Raw genomic sequence first — 14290 nt, 5'->3', positions numbered from 1 at the left:
TGCCAGAGGTGTGAAGCCTGCAGCGGGCCGTGTTGGCACTCCTTGCTGGCACCCTTGGCCGGCGGCACACGAGGTGCGTCCCTGCCCTCACACCCGCGGTACCGAACGGCGCCGGGGCCGCCTCAGCGCCGAGGGAGCGCCCCGGGGGCTCCCGGCCCACCAACCACCTCCCCGACGCCGAGCAAAATGGCGGCAAGCGCGGGCCCGGCCGGCGGCGCAACGCCCGCCCCGCCCGCCGCCGCGCGGCCCAATGGAATGAATGGGCTATAAATAACTGCCAATGGGGCGCCGGCTTGCGCTCTATATAAAAGACGCACGGCGGGGCTGCTGGAGCTTCACTCGGAGTGGGGCAGTGCAGTACGCGCAGCGGTGCGGAGATTCTTGCTGTAGCTGCGAAGCCCGCGGTAAGTCCCGGGGCAACCGAACCGTTTTGCAGCCTTAAAGGATTTTAATTTTTTTCCTTTTTGTTTTTCCTTTTTTTTTTTTCTTTTTTTTTTCTTTTTTTTTTTTTTCCCCTGCTGCGTGGGGCGGAGCCGCTCTGGCTGAGGAGGGGCGCGCGGGGCAGGGGCGCAGCCGGGGCGGGGGGCGCGGGGAGCGGCGCAGGTGCTCGCCGGGCTGGTTGGGCTCTAAAACCAGATTAACCCGGTATTTAGCAGGGTAGTTACATACGCTCGCCCCGTCCAGGTCCCCTGAGGGAGCCGTCTGTTGTGTAAGGGCTTGTTGGATGCTGCCCTCCCCTCCCGTGTCGGGGAGCAGCCGGGTCCGCGGACGCGGAGGGCGCCGTCGCTCCTCGGGATCCCCTCGCCCTTGAGCGGCGAGAGGAGGCGCGGCCGCGCACCGAGGGTGCGGCGGTGCCGCCCCGCTCACCTGCCGGCCGGCCCGGGGTCCCGGCGGGGCCGAGCCCCCCCCGGCCCGCGGCGGCCCGGCCGCTCCCCCGCCCCAGCCGCGCGGGGTCTGCCGCTGCTGCAACGGCCGCTCCGCTCCGCGCGACCTTGGGCGCGTCCCCTCAGCCCGGGCGGTGCCGGCAGCGGGAGAGCCTCTGCCCCTGCGGCCGGGCTGCTGGGGACGGGGCAAGGCTGCTGGAGGCGAAGAAGTTTTTTTTTTTCTTTCTTTCCTCCTTCTCGGCGCTTGTGGAAGGTGGTGTAGCAGCAAAGGTGTGAAAGGCGCGGGTGGAACGTGAGCCAAGGTGACCTTTTGGGTGCCTGGCGTTCCCCCGGGCGGTCCGGAGGCTGCCAAACCCCCAGTGATAGGCTTCCCATCTTTCTCCCCTAGTGACTGCGGTAGGGTCAGCCATGCCCTTCTCAAACAGCCACAACCTCCTGAAGATGAAGTTCAAGCCTGAGGATGAGTACCCTGACCTGAAAGCTCACAACAATCACATGGCTAAGGTGCTGACCCCGGACCTGTACAAGAAATTGAGGGATAAACAGACTCCCAGTGGATTTACCCTGGATGATTGCATCCAGACTGGGGTTGACAACCCAGGTAATGGGGTCGTTAGGTCTGCACAATGATCTGTTCTCCCTCCTGACTGGAAGTGCTTCTTGACAATGGTACCCAAACTTCTCAACCTACTGAGGGACAAGTCTTCTAAGCATTGAGAGACTGCTCTAAAAGCATGGCTCTGTTAGGAGGCCATGTTTCCATCAAGCTATATTCCGTGCTGTGTGATCTGACATATCAATTCCCAGACACTTCGATTATGTAACTGCTCTGCTAAATACTTTCAATCTGAAGAGGGGAAAAAAAAAAGTCAAATCAAATGCATTCTAATTATAACTCATCTGGGGAGGGGAGGAAAAAAAAGTCAATTTACCTGGCTGTCCTGGTCTATTCGTATTCCAGACTGGTTATGTGATGTTCTCTAGCACTTCTATGAAAAAGGGGGAGCAGATGTGTTTACATGTTAACATTACAGTATTTATTTTTACTCTAGCAATATCAAAATGGCCCAACTAAATAATCAGAGACTGCCTCCTGATGAGGAGTACCCGGACCTGAGCACCCACAACAACCACATGGCCAAAGTTCTAACCCTGGATTTATACAAGAAACTGAGAGACAGAGTCACGCCCAGTGGCTTCACCCTGGATGATGTCATTCAGACTGGGGTTGATAATCCTGGTAAAATGCATTGAGAATATTCCGTGTGAACCAGCTGAAGTAACTGGTGCCTTTGAATATGGTGACTTAAAACTGATCTCGTGGAGGTGGTATTTATGAGCAGACTACAGAAATGTAGCTGTGTAGCAGAAGGAGCAAAAAGCAAAGCATGCTTGCTTGCAGCAAAGCATGATTGTTTAGACAAAGTTCTATGCAGTGATCTAAATTAGCTAGTGAAATTAGATGTGCTGTGCAAATTTGTCCTAAACCAGGCTTGACGAATGAGCATGGTTTAATGACAACAGCTATGGGTTTCCATAGCACTGCATTTGACTAACTGGATGAAGTGTAAAACATAGGGTCTCTCCAAATGTTTCTATGTAAGAATGAATTTCTAAGTGACTAGACTTGCCACTAAAGAACTTGCCTGGTTAGTGCTGCACTGGAGTACAGCCAAATGTTGCCCAAACTCAGCTCTTCTGACTTTATTACCACTCCAGGCCATCCCTTCATAATGACAGTAGGATGTGTGGCTGGTGATGAAGAATCCTATGAAGTGTTCAAGGAGCTCTTTGATCCAGTTATTGAAGACAGGCATGGTGGCTACAAACCAAGTGATCAGCACAAGACCGACCTGAATGCTGATAACCTGCAGGTATAAAGTTTTGATCAATTACAGATCATTGGATTGAGGACTGTAAAGTTGTTGGCAGCTGTCTGAGCTGTTGGCTCAGGTTGTGTCCCCTGTTTTCCACTGATCATGGACACTTGGGCTGTGGGTCTGCTGCAGTAGCCTGAAGAGCTTGCTGTTGTGGGATCTCAGTGGCTGGGTACAGCTGGGCAGCTTGTGTGCAGTAGGAGCTTTTTTCAGGTGCCACTGTAGCCTGGCCAAACACTTTTAGTGGTGTGGGCTCTAACAGTCACACTAAACAACACCATCTTGGGGGACAAGACTATCATAAAACTTTGTTCTGTCTGATCTTGGATCTTAACCGCTAGCTGATGCTGTCATGCTATTGAATAAATATTTGTACAGCTAGGAGTAAGGGTTCTTAAATAATTTTATGGATTTTAAACGTTACTGTAAACTGAACTCCCAGAGTTCCTAACTCCATGTTGATCGCCTAGCCATAAATCTCACTGAAAATAAGAGACTTGTGAGAACAGTAATGAATAATTCTCATTTGCAAGAGTAAACACCTACATAAAGGAGGTTTTGACTCATTGATATGTCTAGATTGCAGATTTGTAAAGAGTAACAGAAGCCCGGACCACAGTCTGAAATGGACATGGAACTGATGTTCTGGTGATAACCCTGTCTTTTAGGACTACTTAGTAGCTGTAACCTTGTCCTCAAAGCAGGAGTTGTGTTGCACAGATCCTTGATGCAATGCTGAAGAAAATAGCCCTGTGGTGAGGTACTGGCTTACAGGCCAGGCAGTCAATACCTCAGGTGTAAAGTGCATCCTTAAGTGCATGAGGGCTACATGTGTTTAGGGGAGGTATCTTGGTAACAGGGTTGTACTTGCTGGTTTCCTTATCTTTGTAGGGAGGTGAAGACCTGGATCCCAACTACGTGCTGAGCTCCCGTGTCAGAACTGGCAGAAGCATCCGTGGGTTCTGCCTTCCCCCGCACTGCAGCCGGGGGGAGAGGCGGGCTATCGAGAAGCTCTCTGTTGAAGGTAAAGTGAGAACTGGGTGCCTCAGGGACACACTTCTGTCCTTTGCACAAGAGGTGCTTGCAGTTTGAAAATGGAAGCACTTGGCAAAAGCCACCTCCCTGGAGACTTAGTCTGAACATGGAGCTTTCCCTGGGAAAGGCTCATTGCATTCCAGCTGCCTCAGCATTGCAGCTTGTAGCTGAGAGCAAGAGCACGTGGCAGAGGGAAGTTGGACTGCATTAAGTTGACCTCTGCTGATCTCAAAAGCTTGTCTGTGTGTGTGTGGGGAAAGAGGTTAGTTCATCAGGGCTCAAACCTGAACTGTAACAGGTATATAGCAACTAGAGGGCTTGAGTCATGAGGTGCAGTGTTCTGTGGTTGCTTTTAATTGACTTTCATTAGTGTTCAGCTTGCTTAGAGATGTAGTCTTCTTCCAAATCTGCAACTGACTAGAATAATCCCTTCTTTTTAGTGAAGTTCTTCAGCTGTTTTTTGGTCCTTTTTTTTTTTCTATTTCCTCTCAGTGCTCAAGGTGCAGTTCTGGAGACTGAGAGTGTAGTTGTTTCAAAACCTCTCAAGGGCAGGGTAACAGTCCTTGACTATAATAATGCTGCTTGTTATATTCCTAACCTTGGTTCTCCTTGGAAGAAAAGCAGTCTCCCTTTGTACAGTTCAGCAGCACTAATGATTCTATATGGCACGTAAGGAAACAAAGGCTTCTTGTATAAGCCTGGAAGGTGCAGACAAATCATCTGATACTACCACAAGGGTATTGCCACTGCAGATGAAAGCAAGGGAGGAACCAGACCCAGTAGATCAAACATTGCCATACTTTGTGTGGGGTCTCCAGAGTGCTGGAAAAGTCTAGCACCTTTAGTCCCATTCTAAAAGAGCTTCTCTCTTTCAGCTCTGGGTAGTCTGGATGGTGATCTCAAGGGGAAGTACTATGCTCTGAGGAACATGACTGATGCAGAGCAGCAGCAGCTGATTGATGACCACTTCTTGTTTGACAAGCCAGTTTCTCCTCTTCTGTTGGCATCTGGGATGGCAAGAGACTGGCCTGATGCCAGGGGTATCTGGTGAGTATGTCTGTGAGGAAGCAGTCATAAGTCAAAAAAGTCTTGCAGTTTTGGTGGTGATTTGTACTGTTGGGCAAAGTAGTAGCTTCTTATCTTGTATTACTGTTTATGATGAGAAACTCTTATGGGAGAATTTGTAGTTAACCAGCAGAATTTGGACAAGTGTTCTTATATTGGTAAGGACAAGGTGACTTGGCTAGCCCAGAGCCAGAGCCTGCATGCATCAGTGAACCACCATGCAAAAACTGAATCACCTTATGAAAGTGGATCACTGGTTAAGGAGCAGATGTGCCACTACAGTCAGCTTTTCCCACAAGGGTTGAGAATAACTTGTGGTACAAACCATGTCATTGTCTTAGCTCAGGGTCAACCCTGGATGCATAGTTACTCCCTTGTGGTCTTTCAGCTTCTGCTTGCAGAAACTGACTGGTGCTGGACTAGTATGGCTTTATCTGTGCTAGTGATGTGATCTCCCCCCTGTCCCCAGACACTCAGTGACAGTTGACTGATGCAGAGGTGTGGAATAGAAGGATTCTGCTTGTTTTAAATGTAGGTCACCTACATAAAACTGCATCTCAGGAGCTGCTGCAGCATAATTAACTTCCTCCATTGTAAGCTAAGGGCTAGGTTTTTATCAACAGGAATGCTCCAGTCTTACTGCAGCTGTTTCAGTACAACCCAGAGGAAGCATGCTTTGTTTCTGTAGGTCACCTTTAAGATTGCATCATCTACCTGCAGATTGCCAGCACCAGATAGCGCTGTCATCTGAGCATGACTAATCTACAGACTTGAAGTGTAATGTCTTAGTGTTGTCTGCATAAATAACTTTCCTCGGGTACTAGCTAATTTTTGATCCTAATCAAGTTCAGAAATTACCAGCTTGATAAACACTGATGGTAGTACTTGCTGTCAGCTGCAAGCTGGGACAGGAGGAGTCCATTGTTCAGAGAATTTTATATAGTGACTCTGAAGAGCCTTGATCTAAAATTAATGCTGAAAGTAAGGTACAAATTGCAGTTTGACAGAATGTGACAAAATACTGTTAGATGCTCAATCACATGGTGTCATTAGGAGCATTATTGTACAGGACTCCCTCAAAGTCTACTGATCACCTTTCTGCAATCTGCAAATTGCTGAGCAGAAAGACCTTAATTTGTAAACTGGAGCCACAAGTGAGCTAGGGGGATGAGGGGGTTTTAGGTTTGATACTGTAAGACTATAAGGTAATGACATGTTATTAGTCAGTCTGTAAAGGCCAATTCAAATTACTTCTTGAAAAGAGCAGGGTAACAACTACCAGCTTAACTCAGGTCCTGCGTGGGCAAAAGAAGGACGATCAATCTTTTTGAAGTGAGCCTCTTAAACTAAAATCTGCGGTGATGAGCAATTGGGGGCTGTCTTCAAAATGTGAGGTGGGAAAGACAGCACACTGATTGCTTTGTCTCCTAGGCACAATGATAACAAAACTTTCCTTGTTTGGATCAATGAGGAGGATCACCTTAGAGTTATTTCCATGCAGAAAGGTGGCAACATGAAGGAAGTATTTAACCGCTTCTGTACTGGACTAACAAAGGTAAATCCCTGTTGTTTGGGCTGTAGCTTCAAAAAGCACATGATTCTCTGGTTAGATCTGAGAACACATTTTTCAAGCCCTCTCTGGAGTCCTCCATGGTAGTGTTTAATAGCCTGGATCTCTGGGAACACCGTGATGAGGTCAGAGCTGTGAGGGATCCAGAATAGGTGTTCTGGCAAAAAGCCTTGTGGCTGTGTAATCTAGAATATGTTTGCTTGATGTGCTGGCACCCTTATCAAAATGTCTCAACTGTATTTTAAAGAAATTCTGCATAGTTCTCTAAAGCTTTGGAACACCTTGGGGGGAAGGAGAAAGCTGGACTCAAGTTTTTAGGCTGGATGCTGTTCTCTACTTCTAGTCTTGATATGAGCTTGAGTTTTACCAGCCTATTTCCTGATCGTAAGAGATGTGCCAGTTTGTCATGTGTTAAATGCAGCTTCCTAACAGATTGTGATGTAAATGTAGCTTTTAAACTTAGCCTGTCTCACTGCTAGGAGCCAGGTGAAGGCCTTAAAGGCCCCTTGTTGGTGGCTGTTTTTTCTGTAGAGAGGGGGCTTATGTGGCTGAAATAGCTGTTCTGAGTGTTGTGCCTGTTGCTGAGTGACTGTGAGTGCTAATGGGTGTCCTACAGTCTTAAGGCAAATAACAATCTTTAAACATTCATTCTTTCTATTTATAGATAGAAAGTCTCTTCAAGGCCAAAAACTACGAGTTCATGTGGAATCCACACTTGGGCTACATCCTGACCTGCCCATCCAACCTTGGAACAGGGCTCCGTGCTGGTGTGCACATCAAGCTCCCACACCTTGGGAAACACGAGAAATTTGGAGAAGTCCTCAAGAGACTTCGGCTGCAGAAACGAGGCACAGGTGAGATTTGATAACACTGATGGGCTGAGTCAGTCTGCTGTAAGACACCAGCAAAAGCCTTGTTATGGCCAGAGCTGTCTCTGGTTCACACTGTCAGTGCCTGTCACACCATCTAGAAGATACCCTTGAGTAAAGCATGTGAAGAGAAAAAAAGTTTTCAAATGGTATATTGGAGAAGTTGAGGATTCCAGTGCTCTTAGTATGTGCTGTGTCTAGCTAGTTAAGGTCCTATGTGTCATTCTGAACACCAGGTAAGGTGGACCTGGTGGCAGCTGTTCTTGTGACCTCAGGTTAGATTGCTCATGGGTCAGAAGAAAAGAGCTGGCCTAGTTGCATGTTCTGTGGTTCATGTTGGCAATCACATGTGGCTTTATCCTCCTCCCTGTAGGAGGAGGCACAAGTGGCAGCTTGTGCAGAATGGTCCTGCTGTGTCCCTACCTCAGGCTAGTGAGGGAGGAGAGGCAGACTCACCTGCTCTAGCTGAGGTCACTGTTGTAACTGAGTCTCTTGCTGCAGGTGGTGTGGACACAGCTGCTGTTGGAGGAGTGTTTGATGTCTCCAATGCTGATCGTCTTGGCTTCTCTGAGGTGGAGCTGGTGCAGATGGTGGTGGATGGAGTAAAGCTTCTCATTGAAATGGAGAAACGCCTTGAAAATGGCCAGTCCATTGATGACCTCATGCCAGCTCAGAAATAAAGCACTTTATTCTCCTGCTTCCTAACTTATTGGATGAATAATAAAATGTCACTCCAATTCAAACCCCTGGGGTCAGAGCCCACTTAGTTACACTGTAGAGAAGTCTTCCATCCATCTGTGTTAGAGTTTATTTTTTTGATGGTTGAGATGTTGCTGAAAATGAAATAAACTATTGTTTGGCCTGAGGTGTCTTAGATATGTTAACTGAATGTCTTTGAGATTTAAGTGACTTGGTTTTCATAGTTATGCTAGATGGTCTGGTTTTGTGTGCAAGCATATCTTCCTAGGTGTGCTGCTGCAGACCAGCTGAGTTGAAATGTTGTTAAAGCAGTTTCAAAAGTTGAACCTTTTAACTTGATTGTAGTTGCTGTAAATTTGAGAACTAGTGTTAAACATGAGTCACTGCAAACATGCCCTACCTCCAAGGCTTTGAACTTGTGCATCTGCTCATGCCAACTGTACACTGTCATTATCCTGAGTACTGCAAGCCAGGCTGGCTCCTGTAAGGGAGGGGAGACAGGGCTGGGTACAGAGGGCTGCTGCTCTTTTCAGATGGGCACTCTGGAGATGCAGGGCAAGGCTCTAAGGTCAGACTGCAACCCATTTCAGGGTGTTACTGACCCTGAGCTGCTTTGTGGGGAGGAGGTTGTCCTCAGTTGAGCTAGTGTAAACACCAATTGCCCTTTTGAGGATAAAGGGTGAGGTGAAACCTAGATTAATTCAGCCCATGCTTCTCTCTAAGTGATTTCAGCTCAGCCAGGGCAGAGATGGGTGTTTGGAAGCTGCCACTTAGAGGCAAAAATGAGCTAGTTAGCTTTAGTCACCTGACTCTTGGCCCCTGCACCAGTTCCCCCATGAACCTAAAACTGATCATATAGTCAATTAAAACATGAAAAATATTTTTTTCCAAATGACCTGGCTTGCAAGCTCAGGTACTTCTCTGGGTCTGAGCTCAAGATTGCATCAAGTGGTCTGTTCTCCAGAGTGGCTGTGTGTGTGCTTGCTGGGTAGAAGCATCACATTATTAACATGCAGGAGCAGCATTTTCCATAAGTGATGCTAACTCAGAGCATCAGACCCTTGGAAAGAACAGCCTTTGCAGCTCATGCAGATGCACCTGCTCAACAGCTCTACCCACTGCAAAAACACAGCTTTGATGGAGGGAGTGTGATGAGAGGTTGGTGCAGAGCTCCTTGGTATGCAGCTTTATGTAGGTTTGCATAGATAGCTGAAGCTTTCTTTTGTAAAGGCTGCAGTATTTCTAAGGCTGTGATTGCAGGCTGTCACTTAGCTGAAGAGATGATTCCAGCTGAGGTAAGCTAATTTAATTTTGGTGAGAGAAGGCTGAGTGAACATTTCAGATGAGTTTTTTTTTTCTTTTAATACAGCTTTGTGTGTGTTTCAAGGTTAATTGGGTGGGGGAGAGGAGATAATCTGTAAGAGTTTTCCTCTGTACTGGGTGTTCCTGTATTTGACAGGACTTTTCTGTACAAAGCTTGTGAGAGCAGGGAAGAGAAAGTGGTGCAAGAGACAACCGGTTGGTTCTGTATATTTAGATTCCCCCATGCTGTGCTTCATGTCACTGTTCACAGACGCTTGGCAAATAGCTGGTTTTGCTTCTTGTAATCAGAGAGTGTTCATTTAGTGGTGCCTCTCCTCAACACAGCGTTGTTACTGCGCTCACAGCAATTACCTAATGGAAGGAGTTGCCTGAAAACTTGTCTATTTTTTTCTAGCTATATCAGCTGGACTAATAAAAACATTTCTCTCTCTATGCATCTTGTTTCTCCTATGTTCTTAACCCATCTGAGCTGTTATGTGTGTCTGCTCTCAGTCCCTGCAGTCTGAGACAGCTCCTGTAGCTGGCTAAACAATTGTGTTCAAAGCAGCAAGCCAGTCTTTAATGCCTTCATCCAACTAGAAAATACTTCTTTTTAATTGGTTTTCTTTCCCACCCACTACCTTTGCTGTGTTCCCTCGTGTTGCTGCCATGCGACCGTGCTTTTGTTTCGGCTTGTACAAAGCAATTGCAAATATTTCAGAGGAAGAATGTGTCCTGGCAAAAGCTGGGCACTGTGACCAACCCCAGGTGGGACCTGCTAAAAACCTCTGATCAAGAGAGGAATTAAAGCTCCTGCCCCCTCAACTTAAAAGCTTATTTTGGTCTTTGGCATTACTCACCCTTGTGCCCTGGGTGCCCATCTTGGATTGTATGGAGCAGCAGGGCACCCCAAATGCTGGCAGGTGCTGGCAGGCTGCCATGGGAGCAGGGTGCCTGCCTTAAACCCAGGGGAGGAGAGGAAGGTTATCAGTCAGCGCTGTGCTTTATCCAGGGAGCCTGCAGTTAACCATGTGTGTCCTGTAGCTTTTGGAAAGGAGCCGTGTGGCTCCTGCTCTCATCACACCCCACGGTGATGGCAGTGTCCTCACCAGGCCTGGAGTGGGGACAGCAGTGCTGGGGGAGGAGAAGGGCAGGAGCCCTGTGGGTCATCTTTGGGCTTTCCTGTGACATTCCAGCTGAGCTTTTGTCCCCCACAGACTGGGCAGCAGGGATGGGCACTGCCATCCTACTGCTGTGAGGCAGCCCCTCGTGTTGTCCTGTTTCACTGCCCCTGCTCCTACAGGCTGGCACATTGTCCCTTGGGTGCTGTGAGACACGCACCACTTCTATAATGTTTTGAAGAGAAATTTCTGTTTCTCATTACATTTTCCTCCTAACTGTTTCTGCTTCCCTGAGGGAGCAGCTGCCCAGCCCTGGCTGCTGTGGTGCCAAGCCTTGCCTCTGGACACGCGTGGCACAGCCAGCACGCTGCCTGCTGGCACCCCAGGGTCCTTGCTCAAGAAATGAAGCTGCTTGGGAAACCATTTGCCTCTTGTGTTACCCTCACTGGCAGTGTAAATGCTCCTTATCCCACTTCAGTGCTATCTGCTGGAAAATGATTCACGGTGTCTCACCCTGCTGTGGGCTCAGCACAGTCCTGGGCTCTGGGCCCTGGTGTGGGAGGCTCCCAGCCCTCAGTGAAGTGGCCAAGCTCCCTGCACGCCCTTTGTGCCTCTGGCCAGATGAGGGGACAGGGTGGCTCCTGCTTCCTGAGCAGCTCCAGCAGCTCCAGGCTGGCTCCTGCTTCCTGGGACAAGGTGGCCAAACCGTGTGCCCCCTCTCTCACAAAAACAAGGGATGGAACAAGGTGGTTTTACCTGCTGGATGCCTGGTGAGTGCTCTGCCTGGGGCACAGGAGGCTCCTGCTCCAGTCCTGCTCTCCACAGAGGGTTCTTGCTCAGCTCCAGCCTCAGCCTAGGGCAGGGCAATGCTTTCTTCCAGCTTTCCAGTTTGCTCAGCCTCCACTGCTAGGCCAAGAAGGAAAAGGAAGGTGTTATTGCCTAATGTCTCCAGCACTCACCTGGGAGGGTTTAGGCTCCAGCCTGTCCTCAGATGAGCATTACCATATTTTTACGCAACGTGGAATAACTTGAGCAGAAGGCTTTGAGTGATCTTTGTTCTTTTCTCCACCCACCCACCCACACACAAAAAATGTGGTAGTGTGGTAGGCAAGGCACTCTTCTGAGGATGGAGATGGCATCACAGGCTTTTCATCTCCTGTTTGCTTTGCTTTTCCCCCGGGGAAGCAGCAGGCCAGCAGGCTCCTTTGGCTGCTCCACATTCCTCTGGCTAGTCTGCCTTCCCTCCTCCAAAAAACACATAGTTACAAAGCTGGAAATAGCCTGGGAGACATTTTCTCCAGCTCTCCTTCAGTGAGAGAGGGCACTTCCCCACTATCATGGGGCTTTGCTGGGCTTTATTTGTCTGCAGTGCAGGGGGAGCCCAGCCCAGCCATGGAGAACACCCCACAGCCCATGATGAGAAGCTGATCACAACAGGGCCTCTTGCTTTGCTTGGCCTTCTTCCCCTGGTCATAACATGATAGATTTATTTTCTTACACAGGAATCAAACAAGCCCCTGACCAGCTGCCATTTTAGGCCCATAGGACTCCCAGTGCCCCAGCACCTCACCAGCCATGAGCCAGAGGCAGCTCTTCACCACTGGGCTTCCCCACCTTCTGAAACACCATCTGGGTGCTGTTCTTGTCCAAACACTGCACAGAGCCAGGCTGAGTGTGCCAGGTGAGAAGTAGTACCTGCTACACCTACAGTGTGAGCCTAGTGATCAAACTGGCATCGTGAGCTCAGCCTGGGATTGACAATTATCAGGGAAATTCTGCAGTATCAGACAGGGTAAAAATAAACTCTCAGGCATCAAAACCTACCAAAGATTTTTGTTTTTCTCCTTCAGCCTGTGAGTAAGACTCTGAGAAATCATTTATATATACATATTCACATACATAGATATATATATATATGAATTAAACTTTTAAAAGGGCAGAATGCCTCATGCTCAACACCCAGGAAAAAGGCTAGAAAAATGTTAATGTTAAAGTTTTTAATGAATGTGAAAAGTTCAGCTAAAAATACAGAAGAATGGGCAACCCTGAGCTTTCTTCAATGCAATTTTAGAATAAAACCAGAACTGAAGTTTAATTTACCAAATACATGCAAGTCCAGATCTTTGCAAAGACCTCAGTTTTTCTGTGTTTTGTGTAGGTGGGTGTGAGGTTTGGCTGACAGCTGCAGTCTGGTTGCTTTTTCCACATCCATTATTGATGACCAGAGAGTGAAATTTGAGAATAACCTGGAAGACCTTGGAAGTGTCAGCTTATATATTTGCAGTGACTTATTGTGATGTTGTTGGATGGCAGCACTCAAGCACAGCAAAGCTTTCCTGGATTACATGGGAAAGAGTGAGACTGGAAACTGACTGAATTAACTCACCTGAAACCCCATGCCTAGTCCAGCAGAGCACTGAGCACATACACCAAGGACAGGTTTGCTGAGGTGTAAAAAGTGTCTGCTTGCAGTTCAAATGCTGCTGCACATCCAAACTGCAGCAAAGCTGGAGGGTTCAGATCTAGTGGCAGCTCTGCCCGTGGCAGCTGATGGAGGTTGGGCACTGTCCTTGGCACAGAGGTGACTTCTCCTGCTGCCATGTCCCAGCTGGCCAGGGACAGGCTGGAGGAATGAGATGCCAACGGGGTGGCTTTGGGGCACAGCTGGTGAAGCCATTTCAGGCAGGGAACCTGGTGTTTCACTGAGGCCTCGTGGTTGGCCCACAGAAACTGGCCAGTCTCCCTGCAGGCTGTGGTGAAATCCCCTGAATCATCACTAATCCCTGGTGGAGCTGACAGCATTCCCAGGCTGGCGGGCACAGGGTGCAGCAGTTCCTGGGAACCCAGCACAGCCATCCCATGGCTCAGGTGCCAGCCCAGAGGCTGTGATGGAGCCAGTGACTGAGAATGTCAGCCTGAGAGGCTGCAGTGGGAATGGACACAGGAGGGCCATGGAACCACCCTGCTCCCTGAGCCAGTGGGCTGTTGAGCAGGGGACGTGGAGACAGCATTGTCTGGGATTGTTGCTGTAACAGCCTCCAAGCTGGAACTTGTCTGGGGAGAGATGGCTCCAGAAATACTTGTGGGAATATGCACGAGAAGAGGATTGCGATGGCTGGCCCTGAAGTTTCAGCTCCTCTCCATGGGAGACTCATGGCTGGATTTTTGGTTTCTTTTTCCTTTTTTTTTTATAAGCCATTCTTTTAAGGGAAAATGCCATTTGGCATATTGAGGATGCTCTTTCCCTCATGGTTGGAATGGGTACCTACCTCCTTCCCTCTGACTGTGTCCCCCCTTTGCCCCTGTCAGTGCCCCTTCCCCTCCTCCTCCTGGTGGGTGGCACAGGGTGCTCTCTGCTCCCACCAAGGATGGCTGGTGGGGTCCCAGCAGTGACCCAAACCTTGCCTAAGGTGCAGGAAGGGCCATGAGAAATCCAACAGCTCAGCTGTTTCCTACTGCTGAGAGCTTCAGGAGAGGCTTGAGGGTTTCCTAGAGCTGTCCTGGAGAGCTCTCCAAGGAAAGCTGAGGAGGGAATGCAAGGCCAGGCGTGCATGGCCACATGTGCAGGGGCTGCAGTGTGCCCAGCTGCCCCAGTGCTCACCTTCTGTGCCCACCAGGTGCTTGGACACCTCCCAAATCTGCCTGTGGATCTCCAGAGGCTGATCCCTACCCACAGTAGTGCTCACAGCATCCCACAGTGTCCATGCTTCCCACCTCCCAGCTCTTTTGGAAGCCCTGTCCCAGCAGCAGGAGGTGAGTGCTGGGTGGGTGCACCTCCCACAGCCCAAATGTCCTGGCCAGTGGTGACTGCACAAACTGTTTCTCACTGCAAGCCACCTCCTGACTGCATTAAGTGGAAGAGAGCCAG

General features: G+C 49.0%; 1 protein-coding gene across 3 annotated transcripts; it reads left to right on the top strand.

The window, feature by feature from the left end:
* Nucleotides 1-175: 175 nt before the first annotated feature.
* Nucleotides 176-8165, top strand: CKB (creatine kinase B). 3 transcript variants are annotated; one of them, XM_079308731.1, is made up of 8 exons: nt 176-404; nt 1273-1485; nt 2604-2758; nt 3653-3785; nt 4672-4843; nt 6293-6416; nt 7096-7285; nt 7802-8165. In XM_079308731.1, exons 1-8 carry the CDS (start codon nt 281-283, stop codon nt 7978-7980), a joined length of 1290 nt encoding a protein of 429 aa, XP_079164857.1. In that variant the 5' UTR covers nt 176-280; the 3' UTR covers nt 7981-8165. The 3 variants fall into 3 exon arrangements, with proteins under 3 accessions (XP_079164857.1, XP_079164858.1, XP_079164859.1); XM_079308732.1 differs by lacking the exon at nt 1273-1485 and adding an exon at nt 1937-2124 and having other exon boundaries at nt 331-404; XM_079308733.1 differs by lacking the exon at nt 176-404 and adding an exon at nt 1970-2124 and having other exon boundaries at nt 1273-1348.
* Nucleotides 8166-14290: the final 6125 nt, after the last annotated feature.

This window comes from Erithacus rubecula (genome assembly GCF_903797595.1).
Source record: "Erithacus rubecula genome assembly, chromosome: 6".
Lineage (NCBI taxonomy): Eukaryota > Metazoa > Chordata > Aves > Passeriformes > Muscicapidae > Erithacus > Erithacus rubecula.
This window is presented reverse-complemented; position numbering and strand designations above follow the sequence as displayed.